The sequence below is a fragment of the Nyctereutes procyonoides genome, unplaced genomic scaffold, assembly GCF_905146905.1.
Source record: "Nyctereutes procyonoides isolate TBG_1078 unplaced genomic scaffold, NYPRO_anot_genome, whole genome shotgun sequence".
NCBI lineage: Eukaryota > Metazoa > Chordata > Mammalia > Carnivora > Canidae > Nyctereutes > Nyctereutes procyonoides.
The window spans coordinates 2411177-2434629 of NW_026575041.1; the positions used below are offsets into that span (position 1 = coordinate 2411177).

Consider the following 23453-nt stretch of genomic DNA (forward strand, 5'->3'; position numbering starts at 1 on the left):
GTTTATTGCTATTGCTTTTCCTTCACTATCCTGACCTTCAGAGCTGCCAGCACCCACCTGGAATGTGGTTCCTTCACTTTGGCCGTGAATGGCACAAGGTAACCAAGAGCCCCAGGGACAGACTGGTGAGCTCTGGTACCTGGAAGGGCAGAGGGAAGGGAGAGAAATGCTATAAGGTCCCACTCTAATTAGGAGGAAGCATCTTATCAGAGTGGGTCCATGTGGGCTCAGGGGCCAAGGTGTGGATTACGTAGGGCACCTGGCCTTCCAAGGCTTTGGGAGGCTGGGATACCATCACCCTGAAGTTGCTTGGCAGGTCTGAGGTCAAAATTACCTTTTGAGGAAGTGCCAGGTCAGTTAACAACACTGTGCAAATCAGAGGGTCCAGGCCCAGACAATTTGGCCAGAGACCTTACAAACCAAAGCCAGCAGGCAAGCACCTCTCTCCCCTCTTCCTTCCCACAGTGCCCTCCCCTCCCCCCACCCTCCCTCAAGTTCTCCCAAAGAAAGAATCTGATTTTCCCAGGTTCTCACTTGGGGTATTAAGCTGCTATGAACACTCCTACCTAATCAGGTGGTTCTGTTCTTGGTCTGTTGCGATGGTTCTCAGAAGACATTTCCTTTGTGTCAGGACATGGTAATGTCCTAAACTAATCTTGCTTAGGAAAAATAAATGATCCCCCCAGAGATGTAACTTGTTCAACAGCTCTGAGTTTCTACCCTGGACCCGAAGGCCACATGTGTTATGCTCTTCAAAGGAAAACACACCTTCAGCTGAACCATTGCAATAAACCCCACTCTCTGCCTGCCGCTAGACTGGGGTCCCCAGGGACCAGACACTTGGGGAAGGAGAGAAGAGCAGAGAGGATGTGCCTGGTCAGGAGGAGGGGATAGAGCTTGAAGGGTAGCGGCAAAGAAGGGGACAGTTTGGAGAGGCAGGAGATTAGAAAAAGCAGCTTTTACAAAAACCAAAAATAAAAACCAAAACCGTTAAAGATGCATAAAGTGACCCTTGCACTTCCGTTGTCTCTTCTTGCAAATAGAGGTGGTGCTGCTAGGGAACTGCTCCAGCACCTGTGTAAGACTTGAGTAGTTGCATACAATGTGTGACTCCAGATCTGAGGAAGGAAGGGGAAAGCCATTAGTGACAGAGGTATTCCTGAGGCTATTTCAGGAAGCCACTGGGTCCCCTCCCCTCATTGTGGGAGCCCTACATGGAGCCCTCTGTTTTCCTAGTGCCAAGAGCTCCCATCCAGTGCCAAGAGCTCTTAGAGGAGGTAGAGAGCAGAGGAGATCAGTAGGGCAGAGAATTTAAAAGTGACATCCCAGGAGCCCTGTGGTTAAGTGGCACTGCCTCATGAGCTGTGGAGGGCGGTAAGGAAGCTGGTGGGGGAGGGCAGTGCCCAAGGTCTCCATCCAGTCCATCATAGCCAACATCTGATTAAGGTAAGATTTCATTTGAAAAATGAGGACCAGAGTTAAAGTCTGAAGACTGTAGTAAAGAGCACAGAATTTGGTACTAGAGGACTGGAGTTAAAGTTCCACCTTAGTTTCTACTGGCTAAGTGATGCAGAACTATGTATTTATTTGTAAAAAAAAAAAAAAAAAAAAAAAAAGGTAATAATCCTCTTTTCACAGAGCTACCATAAGGATTATGAGATAACATGTCAAGTATCTAGAATATAGGTAAAGCCGTAGCAATCGTTAAGAGTGACATTAACTGAATGTGGAGCAGGAAGCAACTGTCACTGGCCTCTGTGGACACCTGTGCAGACCAAACAAGGGGCTTTGCTAGGGGCAGTTCTGGTACTGGGTCATCCTCCTACCTCTCCCAGCCCGGGCCCCACTCACTTGGACAGGCTGCAGGCTTTACCAGTGCGGGGGCACATAGCTGTACGCAGGGGTCCCTTGGGCCCTGTATGTTGGCATGGAGACAGGGTGTGCCCCAATCGCAGTATGCTGGGGTGCAGTCAGCAGGGTACCTGAGCATCCAGAGAGAACAGTCAATCCAATGAGGCCATTCCAGGGCACTGGGATGAAGAGGATGAAGCCATGGTCTTTCACACAGCTGCTCCCCAATCTGGACCCCCCACCTCCCCACCTGCTCAGAAACTGCTGCCCGCCCCTCCCACCTTGCCAGGCTTCATCTCTTTAGGGCAAGTTTTGCTGATGCTCCAGGACACTCATCTTCAGTGGCCTCCTTTTACTCTTTGTATGCTCCTATTCTACTGAGTGGAAATTGCTGGTTTATATGGCTGTATTTACCACTAGCCCTGCTGTTCCTAAAGGCAGGGCTCTGGTCTGATCTATCTATCAGTAACTGATCCCCAGGACCAGAACAACAAGGCTGGCACCAAGCAGATAACTTGCTGACCTGATCTGGGGAATGAGGCCTCAATAACCCCTTACATTAGGGGAAGACTAAAATCCCAACTCCCACCTCTCACCCACTAGACCACTTATACTCTATTCCTTCAAGTGAATCTTTAAAAGTTGGGTCACTAAAGGTTATTCATAGCCGTCTTGTCATCTTATGCTTTTCTTCTGAATGTCAGCACATCCAGAGACTTCCCTAAACCTGCTATTCCTGTGGCATCTTCACCTCATCCTCAAGGTTCCAGATGGACAGGGCTCTGGTGTGATTTCTGGAGAAGCCAGAAATGGAGAAGGGGTCCTCCAGGCCTTACAATTAATTATTGGATAGGGTCTTAAGCTCCTGCCTGCTAAATAACATTGCCCTGTGCCCTCCTTTCTGGAACCAGAGTCCTAGTACCATCATCCTTCCCACTGACCTACCTGCTTCCAGCCTCTTCCATCTAACCATGCCAGCTCCCCATTACCTAAAAGTATTTGTGCCTTTCCTCTTTAGCTTTGCTGACTGCTCTAGCTGCCCTTCCAATTCTATGCCCCTATTTTCCAAGGGCCTTGGACCATTTCCATTCTGTGAACATGTCATGCTCATCTTCTTTCCACCTGGACTGCTCTTCTCTTTCCCATCCCTCTGGTTAGCTTCTGTTCCCCCTTTAAGACTAAGCTCAATATGTCCTTCTTAGTGAAATCTTCCTCATCCCTGTGGACAGGGTTTCTAGAACCCCCCCAGCAGAGAATTTCTCATGCTATGCTACACTCGATTCCATGACTGTGTTCTCCAGTCTGTCACGAGTTTCAGGGGAAGGGGGACAGACACTGATATAGACACTGCCCTCACCTGCTGACATTGCCATGGTGGTGCCAGCCACCATACCCATGGCCACACCATTGGTCCTGGGGGCAGCAACAGGCGCCGGGTAGATGGCAGAGGGAATGCTGTTGGGCTGGACAACCGTGGTGTGGTGGATGACATGGGGCTGGGCAGCGTACACTGGCTGTGTATAGTAGGCTCCCTGGGAGAAAAAAGGCTGAGGTCACACAGGCTTTTGGAGAAGTGGGATAGGAAATGGAGAGAGGAGAAAGGAGGGGAGCCTGTTCTTCCCAGACCTTATGGGATGGGCTCAGAGAAGCATGGGCCCAGGAACTCAAGGTTTGGGTTCCAGCTGTCTTCCTACATGACTGCGGACAATTCAGTTTCAGCCTCAGCTTCTCTATGAAAAATAAGGCTCCAAACCTATCCTGCCTTGCTCCTAAGGCTGCTATGGTGATCTAATGGGGTAAAAGCCCCAACTTTAACATTTTAAAACGTTTGTGTCTCATTGCAGTGTTTCTGCCAGCTGCCTAAAAAGTAAAGGCAGGGATGGATGGGGCTGGTGAATCCAGACCACTGTGTGCATGCACATGAAGCATGACTAGTGGGACGATCACATTGGTGTGAGTACTGCCATCTCACCTATTGGGAACTGTCACAAATGCACCTCCTCAGATGTCTCTTACTATTTCTCTTTAGGCAAAGAAGTGAGGCTGGAGACAGTGGTCTGAGATGATTTCCCACTTCACATGGCGGTGCCAGCAGGAAGCAGCCTGGCCTGTGGGCCTGCTGACCTCTGTGGGCAGTAGACACAGGCCCCTGGATCATCTTAATCCAGAGCTTCTCAAATGTCTCTACTAACTAATGATAGGAGCTTCAGAATATGAGTTTATAATCTCAGAGGTCTGAGAACATAGTGCAAAGCAGCTTACCACAAACAAGAAAAATCCATCTCAAGCCTATTGTTGTATCTTTTAAAAGTTTCACATTCTACTCTAGAACGTAGCTGTTTTTTTAAATCAAAGTGTTCTCCTCACTACTTAAATAAACCTCACATAGAATTGTCATTCCCCAAAAATGTGCCATGGGCATGCTGGGGCCTCATATAGTCCCCGTGATAGCCATGCCCTCAGAGTACACACATTCTCTAGCTGAAGGAGCCCAGATGGGGACACAAAGGCACTGAGAGAGAGAATAACTTACTCAAGATCACACAGTGAACTGGTAAAAGTTTGAGCACTTACCTACTCCCTGTTTGGCTCACGGACTTTATCAAGGAAGGGGTAGATGTGGGGGTTAGGGAGAGAAACAAGACACATTAGGTCTCATCCTGACTCAACCAGTATCTCCCTGTGTGACCTTGGACAAGTCATTCTCCTCTCTGGGTCTAAGCTTCCCCACTTGCATGAAAAGGAATCGAGCATCTTAGGTGATCTCCAGGGGCCCTTGCTCCTCTGACATTCTAGGCTCCGTTAATCTAAATGACTTCATGTGTCACCCCTCCAAGAGCTGAGGTGGGGTGAAGGAGTATATAGACTACAGGGTTATTGTTTCCATGATACAACAGTGACAACTGGCCAGAGCCATGAACTTGCCTTCCCTCCCTTACTCACCCACCCCCACCCCACCTAGGCTGGTGGCTCCTTTACCTGAAGGAGAAGTTGGCCCAGGCTTCCACATGCACCTACCTGGGCATACAGATTCTGCTGGGGGTAGGCACTTCTGATTGGATACATGGCCGTCTGATAGGGGTTGGGTGATGGGGAGTAGGGGGGCGGAGCAGTATTACTCTGGGTCGGTGGGACCTTGTATGGTGTCCCCGCAGTATATCCTGTACCAAGGCAATAAGAAAGACTTCCAATTAGTTGACAGAACAGCATTGCTGGAAGGCAGCAGGTCCTAGTCATGACTACCCGGACAAGGATTGGCTGATTTCAGGCAGGAAACACAGATGAGGACAGACAGAGAACAGGGCTCTCCTTAGAGAGCCCTAGGCCCAGAGGCAGCTCCCTCAGTCCTGGTGCACAGGGCTGCATGAGTGATTCTGGCATCTTTTATTTCTTTGGTTCTCAGGGGCATGGTCTATAAAATAAGAGGCTGGAACCAGTTGATCTCTTAAGAGACCCCTGTAGCTCAGAGAGTCTGGGACTCTGTACCGGGAGACAGGCACATGTGCACAGACGGCCCAGAGACCCTCTGCCCACTTGCTCTTTATGGTACCGTTTTCCTGCTTTTCTGTCTCCTTCTTCACCAGCCCAGGAGATCTTCTGCTGCTGGTTCTCTTTTGTTTCCCCCCTTATTCTTTGACTCCTTGTATCTCTCTCTTTTTGGACTTCTCTCTACCATATTCTCCTTCCTCCCTGACATGTTTTTAAGGTGAAAAGCCCACAGAAAACACCACTCAGAGATCCTCATCTTCTGAGATGCTAAAAAAACAAAACAAAACAAAACAAAACAAAACAAAACAAAACTATGCTCTACAGAGCCAGCCTTTCCTCCAATCCTGGGGCTCAGGGGAGGACCCCCTCTGCCTGAATGCCTCAAGTCAGGGGTCACAAAAATCACATCAACCTGGGATCTGGGCCCCAGGCAGTTCACAATCAGCCATTCAATCAAACTGTGCTGCCTTTGAATCTTCTGGAAAGTAGATCATATGTTCATAGCAAAACCTGAAACATAAATCACTCAGGAATAAGGCTATGTGGGATCCCTGGGTGGCGCAGCGGTTTGGCGCCTGCCTTTGGCCCAGGGCGCGATCCTGGAGACCCGGGATCGAATCCCACGTCGGGCCCCCGGTGCATGGAGCCTGCTTCTCCCTCTGCCTGTGTCTCTGCCTCTCTCTCTCTCTCTGTGAGTGACTATCATAAATAAATAAAAATTAAAAAAAAAAAGGATTTAAAAAAAAAAAGGAATAAGGCTATGTACTTCTAGAATACAAAATGAAATGATTCTGTGGAAACCAAGTGATCATCAAGAGACCCCCAACTCTCTTACTTTATACAAGGGGCTCAGAAAGAGCAAGTGTTTTAAGAAACTTCTGTAGGAGTTGAAATGCCAGTGCCAGGAGACCTTGGTTTCTGATCTCCAACGGGGTATTGCTGGAGCTTCTTCTGTGCTGCTCATTCTGGCTTGGTCTGCCTGGCACATCACTGAGCTTCTCCTGGCTTCAACTCAGCTCTTCTACCTGCAGGACACTCACCAAGGACTTTGTCAGCAACATGGGGCTGATTCTGCAAGAAGAGACTGGGGGGCAGAGTAGAGAGGGGTGCTTTATTGGAAGAGAACAGATCTAGGCTTCAGTTCAGGCTTTCTTCCAATTTGCTGCCAAGTCTCTGGGCCTTGGTTTCCTATTTTGTTGAAACAGAAGGCTAAGAATGAAGATCTCTTCCTGAACTAAAATCCCATTTTTTAAAAAAAGATCCTGAGTCTCTTCTACCTTAACCCTAAGTAAAAGGAAGCTACCATAAGGTCACAAATCTCTCTCAGTCCATAGCCCGGGCTTGGCATCCCCCAGCCCCTGATGAGGTACTCAAGTAGGATAGGAGAGCTGCTATTTGGTTGTCACAAAAGGTCCTGTCCTCTTCCCTGAAATCATGTCATTTACTGCCCCCTCCTTCAGATCCATAATTTATTCCATGGAAAACTGGTTTTATGATCAAATACACTTGGGAAATAAGGAGCCATGAGGATGAAGTGGAAAGAATAAAATCATGAGAAGGTAGCATTGTGAAGAACTAGAAACTAGATGTGGAGGTATGAGTCAGCTGAGAGAAGTATGGAGATTCCTCCAAGTTTCTAGACTGTGGTGCTAATTATGTATGATATGTGGTTACAGCAGGTAAAGCAGATATTGTGGGGGAAGACAGGAAATCTAGGTTTGTGACATGTAAAAGGAGCCATCTGAGGGGTACTTCATCTTGGAGGCACAGCTCATCTGTAAAACAAAGGGAGTTCTCAACATGGGCATGTCCCAAGACTGTACAATGGACTATATAATTCTGAGGGAGTTTAATCATTTAAAAAAACAAGAACAAAAAGAAGAATAGCAGCAATGCAGAACAGAGATAAATAGCTTTGTTTTTCATTCTATGACCCTGAGAAGTTTTAAAATGACAGGATGAACTATGAATCTCCAAGGCAAGGATATGCAGGACACTATTTCCAAATTTATTTATTAACAAATCTTTTATTCATGCTCTCAATATCGAAAACACATAAACTACAGGGGTGCCTGGCTGGCTCAGCTGGAAGAGCATGTGACTCTGGATCTCAGGGTTGTGGGTTTGAGCCCCACACTGGGTGCAGAGATTACTAAAAATAAATAAACTTCAATCAATCAATCATGCAAACTATAATTTTTTGTAATTGTAGCTTATTTTGGTAAGTAAAGTTTCACTGTAACATGGCCTTGCCCATTCATTTATCAACTATGGCTGCTTTCCGGCTACCATGATAGTTATGACAGAGATCATATGGCCTGAGAAGCCTACAATATTTAATATTTAGCCCTCTATAAGGAAGGTTGCTGACTCCTGATTTAAGGAATTAAATAAGTATGAGGAATCCTGCTAGAATGGAGAGCATCTCTTTTCTATGCAGAAGGGTAGGACACTCCTGAACCTAAGATGCCTGCTCTGAAAGCTATACAGCACAGAGTAATGTGCTATGTGGGTCCAAACCCTAGCCCTGCTATTTAATAGCTATAGACTACAGCAGTCTCATCATCTGTAAAATGGGGATAACAACAATACCTACTTTATAGGGTTACACATTTATTAATAATTGCAAAGCCCTCAGAATAGTGCCTGACCCATTAAAGCACTTCATAAAGGTGAGCTATTACTCTTTTCTCTCTCGCTCGCTCTATAGAGAAATAGTAAGCTTCCTGTCCTGGGGATGTGCAAGCGGAGACTGGTCTGCAAGATTACAATAGAGCGGTTCAACTGTGACTTCCATGATGTGATTCAACTTGGAACACAGACTCCAGGATTCTAAGATTCTGAAACCGTATGGTTTAAAATACCATGACTTCACGATTCTTTAAAGTTAACAAGCCAACAATGCTGGCATATTTCCTTTATGCTTCCCGAGAATGTGCTCTGGAGTTTTTATTCCCAGGAGAAGCCTGCACTACCCCTCTATGCCACAAGGACAATCATCTTACAAAGTTTTAAGGTTATCTCTCTGAGGAAAATCAAAAAGCTCCAAGAGGCTGCAGGAGAATTTGGTTTCCACATCTAAGAATAACTTTGTCTGAGAATGTTTCCCTTTCCTCATGTTATGAAATGAGATACCCACATACTCAGAATACAAATCAGCAGCCAAAATGCCCTTGGCAGCCAAAAAGATGATGCTGCAGAAGGCCCTGCTTGTTTGTCCAGACAGTATAAGATGGGAGAAGCAGAACTGCAGAGCTAGAGAACACCTTAGAGATCATTAAGCCCAACACAAATGTTTCACAGATAAGATGACGAATAGATGGCTGAGAATAGTGTAACTGCTTGCTGGACTCAGGACTCAGTGCTCCTTCCTCCAACTACAAAGGTTCTCAAGGTTTCCATCTGGGTCAGGAGGCTGCAGAAATTGCCTGGGCCCCTAGCCTGGGCTCTGTCAGTGAGCCAGGTCAATTCTTCTCTCAGGAATACCCTCATTTGGACTAGATAATAGAAAGGCCATTCTCATGCTGGTGTTCTAAGTCTCTGAGTATTTCAGTGAGACTTTTATGAGAAAATCATTGCAGAGGACTTTCTGTAACTGAATGGTGGTCCTGTCCATTCCACTGAGGATTAGAAATTCCCCAGGGCTGGAGCCTGGGCTACCTTGGGTAATACAAAATTTTACAATTTATTACTCTGCATCTAAGTAAAAGAAGCTGTTGAGCTGGATGCAAAAACAAAACAAAACAAAACAAAAAAAAATCACTGATTTTGCTCAAATGAACTTAGACTCAGAAAAAAGGAATTAGATCACTAGAAGTCCTAGCTCTGCCTAATGAAAGAGGCTTTGTTTATGAGGCCCCATTCTCTCTCTCAGGTTCCTAACTATAATTTTAGGCTCCATCAAACAGGATAATAAATAGAGTGTATACATTAGTGAAATAAAACTGTTTTAGCCCTCTCTTCAATCCTTCTGCACTATTATGAATCTTTTTCAGTTGGAGAGCCCCTACCACCTTCAAAGGCATTGATCCTCACATCAAGGATGCCTTTTAGACTAATCGGTTTATTGACCATCAGATTTACATGTCTGAACAAAGCTCTATGTCTGAGTCTTGCCTTGACCCCCAAGTCTCCTTGGTGGTAGCTGAACAAGAGAGTATGGAATAAGTCGGAGGGAGACCTAATTACAAACAAGCTTAGCAAGTGTGAGTAAAATTGAACTGAATTTGTCAAATTACCCTGAATTTTCTATGGCATTAGAAGCCACAAAATCTGTATGCTGGGAGGAACCCTGGTGGATGGGGGAGGGTCAGTTGAGCTCACTTCTATTTTACAATTGCACAGGTTCATACATGACTAAAGAATGGGTATAATTCGGTCCTTTCCAGGAACTGTGATAGCTTGTGAGAGGACAGTGGGAGTAGCTACTGAACATTTCGATGGGACTTCAGGAAGATTTCCACAAAGGAGAAAGCAAAGCTGCCTACGATTCAGACAGTCTCACCGTAGAAAGGGTTGTATGGAGGGAATGAGTACCCTGGAGATACGTGAGTGAAGGCTAGTTGGTCAACTATGGGCACCCTAGAAAGGAAGTCCCAGCTGGGGTCGTGAGTATTGAGTACACAGCACCAAGGTGACAGAATCAGGAGTCTAAAAGCTAGAGAGAATCTTAAAATGACCTAGTCCAGCCCCTTCATTTTACAGTTGGAAAAACCTAGGTCCAAATCATGGACACAAATTATCCAAATTATCTGTGGTTATACAGAACTAAGTCTAGAATCCAACTCTTTTGGTCTCCAGGCCTCTTTCTGTTTCGCTACAGTAGGTGTGTCTCTATGCACCTACAACCCTATGTGTGGATTTAAGAGAAAATATATATGTACAAGCCTGTTTATGTATATGTTCATTCCATTCCACTTGAGGTACCTGGAAAAACTCCCTACTATTGACATCCCTCTTTTAATGAATAAAATTAATCTCATGAAAAAAAGTCAGTAAACTTAACCTGAGTGATTCTTTTTGGTTATGCTGCTTGCTACTTAGAAGGCATTGGACATATTACCTTTCTGAGCTTCAGCTTTAAACTTGAATAAAAATCCACCATAATAATAGGACTCTAGTGTAGATTAGAGACCACAGAGAGGGAGTTATTACGAAAGCAAATCCTCTAACATGTGAGAGTTATGTTGTTTAAATATAAGTTGATGTTGACATCTAGGGGTAATGGTAACTAAGGAGAAAATAACACTGGATATTTTAAAAGAAAAAAATGCAGCATATTCTTCTAATCTGTTTAATAGATTAATAATTTACTGAACCACAGACTATCAGGCTTAGTCTGCAACATCCTTCTAAGGGTATGTCAAACCCCTGCTGGCACAACTTAAGAAATAAGCACTCCCCCTAATCCAAAGCCAGCTATGCCTCTTTTGGATAGGACGAACAAGGCATAAAGTCTCCTGTGGAGTCAAAATGCCACTCAGTAACTTCTAAACATTGGTCCTCATTACCCAGTTGAGCTTTCTCATATTAAAAAATCAGGTGTGAGGGATCCCTGGGTGGCGTAGCGGTTTAGCGCCTGCCTTTGGCCCAGGGCACGATCCTGGAGACCCGGGATCGAATCCCACGTCGGGCTCCCAGTGCATGGAGCCTGCTTCTCCCTCTGCCTATGTCTCTGCCTCTCTCTCTCTCTCTTTGTGTGACTATCATAAATAAATAAAAATTTAAAAAAAAATCAGGTGTGAAGGTGAAACCATGAGTCACCCCACTGAATCTCAAAATGAATGTAACCAATCTGGCCAGATGGTTTCTGTCTCCCCTAAGGACTCTATGTACATATCTTGCTCCCACAGTGTAGCTTCCACTAGGGGAGTGTTTCTCATGCAGAGGTCAATTCTGCCTCCCCAGGAGATCTTTAGAAATGTCTGTAGAGATATTTTTGGTTGCTGTAATGAGAGTTTGCTGGCACCCAGGAAGCCGAGGCCAGGGATTCTAAGCATCCTACAACGTACCAGTTAGCCCCCCACAACAAAGAATTATCTAGTCCAGATTGTCCATAGTGGCAAGGCTGAGAAATGCTGTGCTAGAGGAGCCTTCTCTGTCCAAAGGTCCACTGACCTTCAAATGTGCCCTCTGTTCTTTCCCCTGAAATGCAGTAACAGCTCTTCCCTAATCAAACTTGTTGGCCAGGTGCATACTTCCTTTGCCCTCCCTCACTGCTTCGGGTCTCCCCAAAGCTGGGTACATGATCAAAGAGGATGACCTTTTCTGTAAGAGGAAGGTCAATTTTTTGTGTGGGTAGGAGAACCTCTTAAAACAATATCTTATAATGTCAGTTTTTAAAAGTTCCCTTTCCTTTCTTCCTAAGAGTCAAATCAGTCCCAACCAAGGGGAACAAGGAAAGGAGGAGACAGGCTGTATTTACTGAAAGCCGCAGAGGATGCTTGGTAAGTTCGGTTCTCGGTCCCGGTGTCCACTGGGAGGTGGAAGGTGCCTTCAGTACCACAGGAAGACGAGTTCTGTGGCCAAGCCTGTTTCATCAGCAGAGTTGCTTAAGGGAAGACACAAGAATGGCATTAGGCAGAAATAAGAAGTGGGCACCACCAATCACAGACACAAAGCAAGGGTCTTGTGCTGGATGGAAACATATAACCCAAAGGTCCCTATTCAGACACACAGGATGGTTCAGCCTTTCTGAGATGGGTGAGTGGGTTGGGAGGAGTGCTAAAGTGAGCCTTCAAAATGATTTGAAACTAAGGAATTCTGAGTTTACACTGAGAAAGCCAGGTTTTTCTACACCCTACCAAAACCCATGAAGATGCCTATGAATACCACTGCCTGACATTCTGGCCTAAGGCTCTGGGATAGTCCTTAAGGGCTTTTTTAGTAATATGTAGCAACCTGGAGCCTTTGTGTGTTAGGCCAGATCAACTGAGTACTCCTTTTTTATGCTTGAAATCTCACCTAGGGGTAGATATTTAATAAGCTGTTGTCAAAGAGAGACCTCAAGAGAATTACCACATAACATGAACCTTGCTGGACTGTCATCTCTTCTAAAGGGACTGAGCTTTGGCAGTTCAGAAGGTACAGGCTGTCCAGTGGGGTACTTCCTACTCCTCCTGTGCACCCTGCTTGGGCCAGACAGAAAACCCTCTTGCACACCTTTCATCCTCCTGCTAAAGGTACTCTTGGTGCCCTACCTGAGATGTCTTCTCGTGAATTAGAGAGGATCTGCTGGGCTATTAAGAAATTATATGTCAAACTTGGGGCAGGTGTAAAATAGAGATGTGGCCCAGTTTGAAAGAAATCTGCAGAGACTTCTCAGGCTGACCTGAAGCTCAGCTTGAGAAATTTGAAGGATGATGCTTCATATGATCTAGAAGTGGGGAATGACTCAAAAAACTTACCTTCGTGGTATCCTGTGGGAAGGAGAGAGGAAAGAGGGTTTCAAAGGGGGGGAAAAAGCCTACATTTTAGAGATTTCTCTTGATATATTTTCTCCTAGAGGAGAAACCATTCTTGACCCAAATTTCTACTTAAAGTAGGAAGAATCATTTTAACAGTATCTTTTGCACTCAAATAAGATCTTAGACATGAGGAGTTTTAAAGAAGAGCAGGACTGGCTGCCCGGTGTGTGTGTGGGGAGGCTACACTAGCAACAACTGTATACACTTGAAACATTTTTAACAAGAGGCTAAGGCAAAACAGGGTGGCATGAGAAGTATGCCTATACATTTTAATTCCACCAGGGCAAGGACAGTCCACCTCCAGAGAGATCCCATAACCACCCTGCCCATCCAGATAACAGGTAATGCCTCTCATTCCTTCAGTCATGGTAGTACTGGGGCCAGAGGAGGAGGTCAAGGACTCTGTTTTGCTGAACTAAGGCTAGAAGTGTAGCTGTTTTGGGCTGACACTGTACTTGCATTAATGGCCCGCAATATATACAGCAGATGCTAAGAAATGAGAAGGAAATCATGGGCAGGAAAGTGACACTAAAAGGAGAATTCTGGCAGAAGAAATGGAGATCCAGCAGAATTCCATGCAGAGTCCAAAGCCATTGCCGGACATCAAGACATGGCTCTGCAGGCAACATTGGGAGGAGGGCAGTCAATTTTAAACAATTATCTTAGGTTTCTCTTCCCCAGCATGGGGTGGGGCTGGGGGTGGGGAGTCGGGATTAATAAAGGATCCAATTAGTGTTGAAAAATTTATCAAGATGTCTCCAAATTTAGAACTTTCCACTCAATGTGGCTTGAAAGCCTTAGTCATTCAAAACTACTCTCTAAAAAGTGAAACATGTAGTTCTGAGAAGTCAGATGTCCTCAAGACCCCATAGGGACTACACAAGGAAGCAGGAGGTCTGAATTTAGCCACAGAGAGTTTGGGTCCTGTTCCAGTCCAGTTTTTTCCCCAAGTGGTGTATACTTTACCATAATTTTCATCATAAGCCAAAAGTCTGACATTAGTCTGAAGGACTGCATGACAATTTAAGTAAATCAAAATTAACCAAAGAGTAACTGAAGCCTACACTGCACTCAGCACTGAGGGGAGCGCCACGGTGGACAGGAACACACGTGGGTCATGGTCACCGCACACAAGGTATTTATGGGCCAGCTGGGGATGCAACAAAGCCACACGCCAACCAGAGAGTGAACAAGACAGCATTACACACAATAAAATAACATTCCAGATTAACCAGGAAAGAAGCAAGTGCGACTGTGCCTTTGATTATGTCTTATCTGATTGAATGAAGTAAACTATGTATGTTCTTGGAGAAGTGTGCATTTTCTTCTGGTTTCATTAAAAAAGAAAACAAATATTAGTATTTTCTATATTTCTCTCTATATCTGAATACTTAATAATTTAAATAACTGAATAAATGTGAAGACTAGAAAAAACAAATATTAGCTGTCAACTGGACCTCCTCATTGGTTGGTTGCACTATATGATCTTTGTCTTCCATGTACAATTCTAAAGTAACCCATTCTGTTGGTGATAGCAATTCAGAGCTCAATTGTGGGATGAAGACAATCTGACAGAAACTTTAGAGGTATAGTAAGAGAGGAGGCTGCTCTGGCAGGCATGCCTGCTTTTGGGTGTCATAGAAGGTATGAACTCCTAGAAATGTTCTATATTCTGAACTGGATGGTAGTTAAATACAAGTGTATACATATGTGAAATATTATTGAGCTATACATTTGAGGCTATAGTGTGCTTTAGGTACTACTGTATATGTGTCATTCCTCAATTTAGAAAGGAGAGACAGAGAGAACCCTTGGCGGTGAAGGGCCATGGCCCAGTCACAGCATGCTGCCCACATCCAGGTGCTGGGTTGTTCACTTCCCGGGATATGGGGGCCCTCATGCCCTCTGACACTTGAACAATCTGTTAAGCACACTTACAAGGAAGAGAGGCAGCAAGGGACCATCATCCTGAATAATGCAGTAAGTCAGGAAATCTGAGTTCTAGCCTGGGCTGTGCCACTTATTAGCTGGGGGACCTTGGGCAAGTCACCTAACATTTTTTTTTTCCCACCTAACCTTCCTAAACTTCACTTCTGTTGTCTCAAACATAGCAGTAATAATCCCTCCCTGACTGTTTCATACTGTTGATGTGAGGATCAAAAGTAAAGTGTCATCCAGTCTTACAGTTTCTAATTCTGGTATCTATCTGTCCATCTTCCAACCCCATAGTTATGGGCAGCTTTCATTTAAGTTCTCATCAGCTCTTAACTGAACCACTACAACTGTTTCCTCATTGTTCTGTTTTTAAACCTGCCAAATCCAATCTCCAAGCTGCAATAAAGAGATATTTCTAAGACTTAAACCTAATCCCAAAATCTTAAAAACATTCCATGGTTCTCCACTGCTTAGGCTAAAGCTGAACTTCTCTTATGGCATTCAAAGCCCCTCATGACCTAGCTTTGTGATCTCTCTAGACGTTCACTGTTCTCACTTTCCAACCCTACATGACAGCCACACAAACTTTATCATTCCAAAATTATGCCAAGGAGTGTCATGTCACTTCTCTGTATTTTTGCTCACATTGTTCACTCTTCCTGGTATGTATTTCCCCAAATGCCACATGGTAAAAATCTATTAATCCATCAATCATGAGTTTGTCTTTACTATGAAGTCTTTTCTTTTCCCCACCCTTTGACCACAGCCTCTGCACATACATATGGTTTGCTATCCCAGTTTCTGTGATTCTTAGACGCTCCTATACTTGCTGGCTTATCTGTCTCCCTCACTAAACTGTGAGCTCCTTTAGAATAGGGTCCTTGACTTATGGTCTGTATCTTTAAAGGGCCAGTGTAGGGTCTGGCACAAAACAGTTTTTAAGAGTCCCACACATACTTTTTAGTATTTCTATTTAAGATGCTATAATTAGAGGGGTGAGGAAACATGAGAGTTTCTCTCACTTTTTATGGAGCCTTCTGTTCAAGTTCATATATCCTGAGACAAACAAAAAATGGACTCCCATAAATAACAAGAGAAACAGGTCCGTGACTAGCAAAAATTAAAATAAAAAAAATTAGGGCAGCCCGGGTGGCACAGTGGTTTAGCACCACCTGCAGCCCAGGGCGTGATCCTGGAGACCAGGGATCGAGTCCCACATCGGGCTCCCTGCATGGTGCCTGCTTCTCCCTCTGCCTGTGTCTCTGCCTCTCTCTCTAGCTGTGTCTCTATGAAAAAACTTAAAAATAAATAAATAAATAAATAAATAAATAAATAAATAAATAAATAAATAAAATAAAATAAAATAATTATAAGAGGATAGGCTGTTTACACTTAAAGGGACCTAAGAGAGCATCTGGAAAAAATACTACCTATGGCCTGGAGACATTAGTAAATTGCCCAAGATCACGCAGCCCACAGCAGTGGCAAGGAGAAATTTTCACAGCTCATCTCCTGAAAGATGTGCCACACACAAATTCAATATTTAACGTCCAAACAATTCAAGGTTAAAAGTTAAGAAAGTGTGCAGAGATTTTAATGAAAACATTATCCTGAGCAGCCCAGGTGAGGGTAGTGAAAGTGGTGATTCCCTCCCATGGTCCCTTACTGTCTGTGACAAAAAGGACCTAGTCCAGTTACACTGCTGGGACCCTCACAGGTGCCCAGAAGTTCCTGTGGTGCCTTAGGCCTGGAGTCCACACTGCCCAGAGGACCTTGCTTATTTAGCACACTTGGCCCTCACCTCTCACCATCCAGGAAAATGCCCTGAAAATGAGCCAGAGCTCAAGATCTGGGCTAAGGGAACAGATTGTATCTAAAGTCAACCAGGTCTTCAAACATGTCAGACTGCCAACAGAGATAGAAAATCTGATCCTCGGGCAGACTGCTTTTTTTGGGTTCTTATAGGCATAATCCAGGTACTCCTCCACAAGAGCTGCCACAAAGCCAACAGAGGAGCCATACAGGTTGAAGAATTTTGTTCACTTGATTGCTTGAATTCAGTAGCCAAGTTAGGGTGAAAGTTTTTGACCTAGGTCAGATGGGACCCCAGAGGTGAGGAAGGGGAAAGACGCCTTTTAGTGCCATGATCCTTCATTGCTGCCCTAGGGGACGGTTTATGTGTGTCTCCAACCCATGATTTTGCACCATCAGACATGTTCCTGCATGCTTTAGGAACTGCTGCTGAGCCACCTGGGGGAGCCCAAGCCTAAGGAATGGGATTTGGGGAGGGAAGGAGAGGGGATCTACCGTTGTTATGAGATAACACATTCATAGGCCATAATACAGATGAGGAAAAATAGCTCTCCTACCATAAGCTGAATGCAGGAACTGAAACTCTGTTGGATAGAAATGTTAGTTGAAATTACCACTAAGAATTTGTGCAAAGTAGTACACATTGCAGTTACAAAAACAGACTGTCTCAAGATAGCAGTTTCCCCCAGGTGACATAAAAACAGTGAATGCAGACGGTGTGAAGTGCCTCTACCCCGGAGGGAATGACAGACTTGCCATCCAGGAAAGCCCATTCATTGAGAAGTGCCTCCTTGATGCTATGGCATCTTCCAGGTAGCTGACCCAAGTTAGTGCTCTCTGAATTGTAGAAGGACTTCACACATGACAGAGGCTTTGTGTACTAGAGGAAGTAAGGTTCAGGGACAAAATCATCACTTCTGGACTCTGAAGAACTCTCTGTAAAGCCTCATGGGCTAGGACCAATGCAGAGATACTTCACTTGAAACCTCCAGGAGAGTGCGGTGCTACAGAAGGAGGATAGGCTGTAGGGTCAGACAGACTGGGTTTGAATTCCAGCTCCGCTGCTTTTTAGCTGTGCAACTCTGGACAAGTTATTTAACCTCTGAGCAAAACTGGGAGCAGGAAGATTCAATTTACACAAGACTGAAGTAGGAATTAACATTTGTAACATGCCTTGCACAGTGCCTGGAATATGGCAGGCATATTCCTTTCCCTTGTTTTTCCTAAGGTTTGTCATATGCAAAATTGGAACAATATATTTGTACTTTATAAAATTGCCATGAAATCAAGTGAGACAGTAGATGAAAGTGATTTATAAACAGACCTCTTGTGACTATGTGTTTCATTTCTATCTATGTTAGTTATTCTGTTTATCTTTTCCTTTCATATTCAAGTAAGATTACCAATAATGCGATATATCCTTTGGTTTCTAGATTCTGAAAACCTGGCCCCTGCCTCTTGCAGGGCCAAATAGTTCTTTTTTTGGGGGGAGGGGGGGTGGCCAAATAGTTCTTAAATAAGATCCCTGAAGTCATTAAGAACTCAGAAAAAAGCTCCAAGTACCTACATTGCTTTCAGAACCAATGAAAGAGTGAAATGTTACCCTGCATCCTGAACAGATGACATCTTAGAGTACTCACAGCTGCTAAAAATAGCTCTTTCTGAAGCAACTTCTTGGTCTCCTTGAAGAAGCCGAGAGAAATTTAAACCTGAGAGCTTGGCTCCTTTGCAGACTTTTACCCTGCAGGCATCTCATGGCATCACAAATGGCTGATTCTGGCAGGAAGCTGAGAGTAACCTACACTGCCCTCTCTGTCCTTGAGCCAGCTCTTCCTCAGCAGGAGCTCCCCTATGGCAGTCAGGAGACCTAGTGAATGCAGAAGCTGGCCTCCCAAAATGTGAAACAGACCAATTGTGCGTGCAGGTGTGTGTGTGTGTGTGTGTGTGTCTAACTCCAAAGGAAAAGAATCTGCTCAAGGTTACACCAAAATCAGTAGAAGAGTTAGGGCTAGAAACCCAGTCCTTCCAACTCCTAATTTGGGGCTTTCTGACACAATGTGCTAACACCACCCTCTATAGTGGACTGTACGGGTTTCTAAGGAAACCCATGGTCAGGTTGCTGTAATCATAGCTTAGAAATATGCTGAACTTTTGAAAACACAAAATTGTGAAAAATCTTGGGCTGATATTTTATTTTTAAAATTAAGACTTTATTAGTACTTTACACATGCCTGGAGCTTTCCAATCTCATCTCTTTATTCCACAGTCCTAGGCTCCTCCTATCTGTTCTTCTTAGTCTGGTTGCTCTAGTTTAACTCCTTTAATTTCTCTCTGGTTGACTGCAGAGCAAATTCAGCTGTGGTAGTAGTTCCTGGGTTTGGATCTTTGGGCTAGTTCCCAACTCCTGTAAATTTTAGTTTTCCCACTTGGAAAATGAAATTAACAATAATAATGACTTCAAAGGTTTACTGTAATAGATAACAAGTCAATATTCGTAAAAAGCTTAAATAGTCCCTGGCACATAGGATCCATTCAACAAATATTACCTATTTATTTTTATTCTCTGTCCTCCCACTTTCTCGCCAAACTAATCCTTAACAATTCCATAAACGATCACCGTAAGTCCTAAACATTATGAGAAAATGCCCCAGTGCTGGAAATTAAAGCCTTGATGAATTCACGGCCTCCACCCTCAGTGAGGCCTCCTGTTACAAAGCTGTGTTACCTTTTCTTTCCAGTAAGGCATTCATACCTTGACCTCTCTCCATAAGAACCCTCACCTCTCTCTTGGCAAATCAAAACTATTAGACAAGAACTCTCCACTTTCCACTGGGTGATTTTTTCTAAGCACAGCCATCTGTGACCTCTTCTTTAGTCTGAGAGGAACAGCTGCCATCCTGTGTGAGGCACCCCACTCCACCTGCTCCCCAAAACAAAAAAGAGAACAGAGCTCTAGGTTTCCCACTTCACCATAGCCTCCTTGAAGGCCCGGATCCTTTTACATCTCTGACTTGTCTTCCCCATTCGCTCCTTCCCATCAGCACTTACTTCACTACGCTCTTATCTAAAAACTGCCTCCTTTAATCCCACCTCCCCTTGTTCTCCTTGCCCTTGTATTGTAGCCAAGCCTCTTGTAAGAGCAGGCTCTACCTGCTTTTCACTTCCAGCGTCTCCATCTCATCAACTCTGCTTTACAGGTCACTGGTGACCTCTTGACTATACAGACAATATATCTTCTTCATTCCTGACCTTAGCTGACCTTCTGCAACTACTCACCTAATTTTATTTTAGACCAGCCAATTCACAGATCTCATAGCATTTAGATTTAAATCATTTCTAGGGGCGCCTGGGTGGCTCAGTGGTTGAGCATCTGTGTTTGGCCCAGGGCATGGTCTTAGAGTCACGGGATCGAGTCCCACATAGGGCTCCCTGCACAGAGCCTGCTTCTCTCTCTGCCTATGTCTCTGCCTCTCTCTCTCTCATGAATAAACAAAATCTTTTTTAAAAAAATCATTTCTATATTGTGAGATACTTGATAATCAAAATGCCGTAGTTTTTAAGAAAGAACTTAACAAATTTGATTAAATCTTTTATCAGAGTTAATTTCTGCAGTTTTTATTGTTTCTGTCTCATACATTTTTTGGAAATATATATCTTATTGACTAAAAGTGAATACAGAATAAACTATTAATGCTGAGATAGAGATTTTTTTTAGCCTGTGGATAACTGCTACCCTCACAAGCTCTGAGGGCAATGACTTTACTTCCCTCAAGTCTGAATCACATCCAGTATCTTCGAGTGCCTTGGGCATTTCAAGGCCAAAATAAATGTCTATGGAATGACACACCTATGTAAGCACTTTAGGGGGTTAACATCACTTATTTGCATTAAAATAGTTCCTGTCTCCCAAAAAAGAGGGGGCTCATAGTATGTGCATGTGTGTTCAATTACAAAATGATCCCTCCTTCAGAATGAAGTAACTGAGGTTCAGAGGGGTCAGGTGATTTAAGGTTGTTAATTTATGAAGTGACAGTACTCAGATTCAGGTGTTCTGACATAGTCCATGTTCTTCTCTCATACAAATATTCTAGAAGAAAGGGAATGATGGTAGGATGAGTGCTAGACTGGCACAGAGAAACATGAGACCAAGAACCAGAAGATCTGCCAAGGGTTCCAGTCCATATGCTATTGCGGATTCACTGGGTAACTTGGACAAAACACTGCTTGTCTCTGGATCTCCCCTATCAAGAGAAAAGGCCGAATTGGAGGACCTCTAAGGTCTTTTCAAGCTTTTTAACTCTAGAATAATCACTATTAAATAAGAAAACGGGTGTTATCATGGCATTCAAGGCCCTTCCACATCTTGGCCATGGACGTCGGTAGTTCATTTTTTTTTTTAAATGGTGAAAAAATTTAGATTTATAGCCGGCTGGACTCAGTTTAGATGATGTTTGGCAACATTCAAAGCATCAGAGTCAGGAGCCAGTCAAAAATATGCTTTCTTCTCTCCATCAGGCCTGATCAGGGTGTTGACCTTGGCCACATCAATGTTAGAGCTTTTTCACAGCCTGTTTGATCTGGTGCTTAATGGCCTTGAAATCCACAATGAACACAAGTGTGTGGTTGTCCTCTATTTTCTTCATGGCTGACTCAGTAGTCAGGGGGAACTTGATGATGGCATAGTGATCAAGCTTGTTTCTCCTGGGGGACGCTCTTTTGAGGATATTTGGGCTGCCTTCAGAGATGCAGGGTCTTGGGTCGTCAGAATGTAGGTGACCTATGGATCTCCTTTTTATTGTGACTGTGCAAACCTTTCAGCACCACTTTCTTAGCTTTCAAAGCCTTTGCTTTGGCTGCTGCTTCGGCTTTGGGAGGGGCAGAGGCTTCCTTCTTCACCTTCAGCGCCATCTTTGTGAAAGGGATTTCCAAGGCTCGGTTTCCACTCAGCTTATAGAGCTGAGTCTCACGGAAGACTCGCGATGCTTTTTATTTAAAGCTGATTGGATACACTTGACATCTGTAGTTCAGATCCCTCTTTTATCTCCACCCCCACACCCACCCCAGTGTGCTTCAACCATCCTCACACTACCATTCCTTTGCCCAGGCTCTACTCTGCCTGGAATGCCCAACTCTTCCTTTGTATGCTTTAAAGAATGCTTCCTGCTTCTCCCTCACTCAGGCCTCTATTGCTAGGCCCCCTGTGAGGCCTCCTGGACACTTTCAACCTCAGGCAGATTGTTGTTCTCTCTTCTGCTTCCTCTCTTCTTACAGGTATTCCCTTCACAAATACTCATCACAGAGCTATGAATTTGGTTATATGCCAACTACCAAATGAACTGTAAGTTATTTTAGGCAAAGATGGCTCTTTTTCTCTATTCTAATGTGGAGGACATTCAACATATAAATATTTGTTGAGTAAATGAAAAGGAACTCAGATAAAACCATCTACACCTCTAAGGTGAGTAACACATTTCTCTGAAAGATGAGGTATCTTGTCCAAGGCTTCACAAACTAGTGAGTTGAGTAATCAGGATTCAAACCCAGGACTTTTTAAATGCAGTGTCCATACTCTTTTTCCAGCCCCTTGAATGTTAAAGCACCTAAGTACGAGGGTTAGTATCAGTGGTAAGACCTCTGCATTGCTCCTAGCCTAAACTAAAACTTTTTCAACATTTTCAAATCTATTTCAATTTCCATTGAAGGAGTGCTACGCCTTTCTTATTTTTGAAATACAGGTTCCTTGCCTTAGATTGAAAACCAGTTTTTTATCCTCTGGTGGCAAGTCTCTCACTCTCTTCCAAATCCATATCCAGGAAGTCTGGTGAGTGTGTATTTGCATCTGTGTGTGTCTCAATGGCAGTCTTAAGGAAAACTAAGCAAAGAGTGGATTTGGACATTGTTTAGGAGAGCAGAAAAGGTTCTGTGAGGAGGATGCATGTCTCAGATATGCTAGCAGAGAAGAGATTGGCCAATCTTAAATCCTAAGGAGAATGGAGGAGATTCTATTCCCACCCCAACCCTGAGTCTCAACTGCCCCAGTTATTAGAGGGGACTCCTAAGAGAATCACGTTTGGACAGGATGAGTCCAAGACAATTAAGGATAGGGAAAGGCCAACAGGTGGGTGTGTTTTTCCAAACAGAGCCCACTTCCCACCCCAGGCATCACTGCGGTCTCCACTTTCTCCTTACCTGGAGCATAACTGGGGCTATTGGTGGGGTACAGGCTGGGATTGTAGGCAGGGGCTGCTGCCGGGTAGGCTGTAGGGTAACCTATGAAGAAACAAACAAAAAAACCCAATTAGTTGGGAAAGAAAAGGAAACAGAATCCAAGTCCCAGGTTTGGCCTTCAGCCTCACTGTGGGCCTTTTCAGACAGTATATGTGACCAGCTTTTATTTATTTTTAATTTTTTTAAAAGATTTTTTACTTATTTATTCATAGACACACACAGAGAGAGAGAGAGAGAGAGAGAGAGAGAGAGAGAGAAGGCATCATGCAGAGAGCCCGATGTGGGACTCGATCCAGGGTCTCCAGGATCACGCCCTGGGCTGCAGGCGGCGCCAAACCGCTGTGCCACCGGCGCCAAACCGCTGTGCCACCGGCGCCAAACCGCTGTGCCACCGGGGCTGCCCTGTGACCAGCTTTTAACTCTATGAGAAAACTCACCAATACCACAATCCCAACATATGCAGATTTTTCTATTTTTTAAAAGCAGTAAAAGAACTATATGTCTCTATACTTACTGTAAAAACAAAACAAAACAAAAAAACTGAAACACCATAGAAGTGTATATGGTAAAAAGCCTAAGTTTATTCTCGTTCCTGCTGCAACACTACCCCGCTCCCCAGGGGTAGTAACAGCTATCTTTCCAGATAGTTTCCTACTCATTTTTATATACGTA

The 23453-nt window shown here is 44.2% G+C and overlaps 1 protein-coding gene and 1 non-coding gene across 7 annotated transcripts in view; one reads left to right on the plus strand and one right to left on the minus strand.

The window, feature by feature from the left end:
• Positions 1–494: 494 nt before the first annotated feature.
• The window catches only part of FAM168A (family with sequence similarity 168 member A), a 183142-nt gene continuing 160183 nt past the window's right edge, over positions 495–23453 (minus strand). For 4 of the 6 annotated variants that reach the window (XM_055320758.1, XM_055320756.1, XM_055320757.1 and 1 more), the window contains 7 exons: positions 22743–22823; positions 17111–17137; positions 11765–11890; positions 4870–5012; positions 3209–3383; positions 1852–1982; positions 495–1118 (listed from right to left, as the gene is read on the minus strand). In XM_055320758.1, the coding sequence (XP_055176733.1) occupies positions 1870–1982; positions 3209–3383; positions 4870–5012; positions 11765–11890; positions 17111–17137; positions 22743–22823 (665 nt within the window). In that variant the 3' untranslated portion in view covers positions 495–1118; positions 1852–1869. The remainder of the gene's footprint in view (positions 1119–1851; positions 1983–3208; positions 3384–4869; positions 5013–11764; positions 11891–17110; positions 17138–22742; positions 22824–23453) is intronic. The other 2 variants (XM_055320759.1, XM_055320761.1) reach the window with 2 other exon arrangements.
• Positions 7411–7483, plus strand: TRNAQ-CUG (transfer RNA glutamine (anticodon CUG)). The gene has a single exon. It is a non-coding gene; the product is annotated as a tRNA-Gln (tRNA).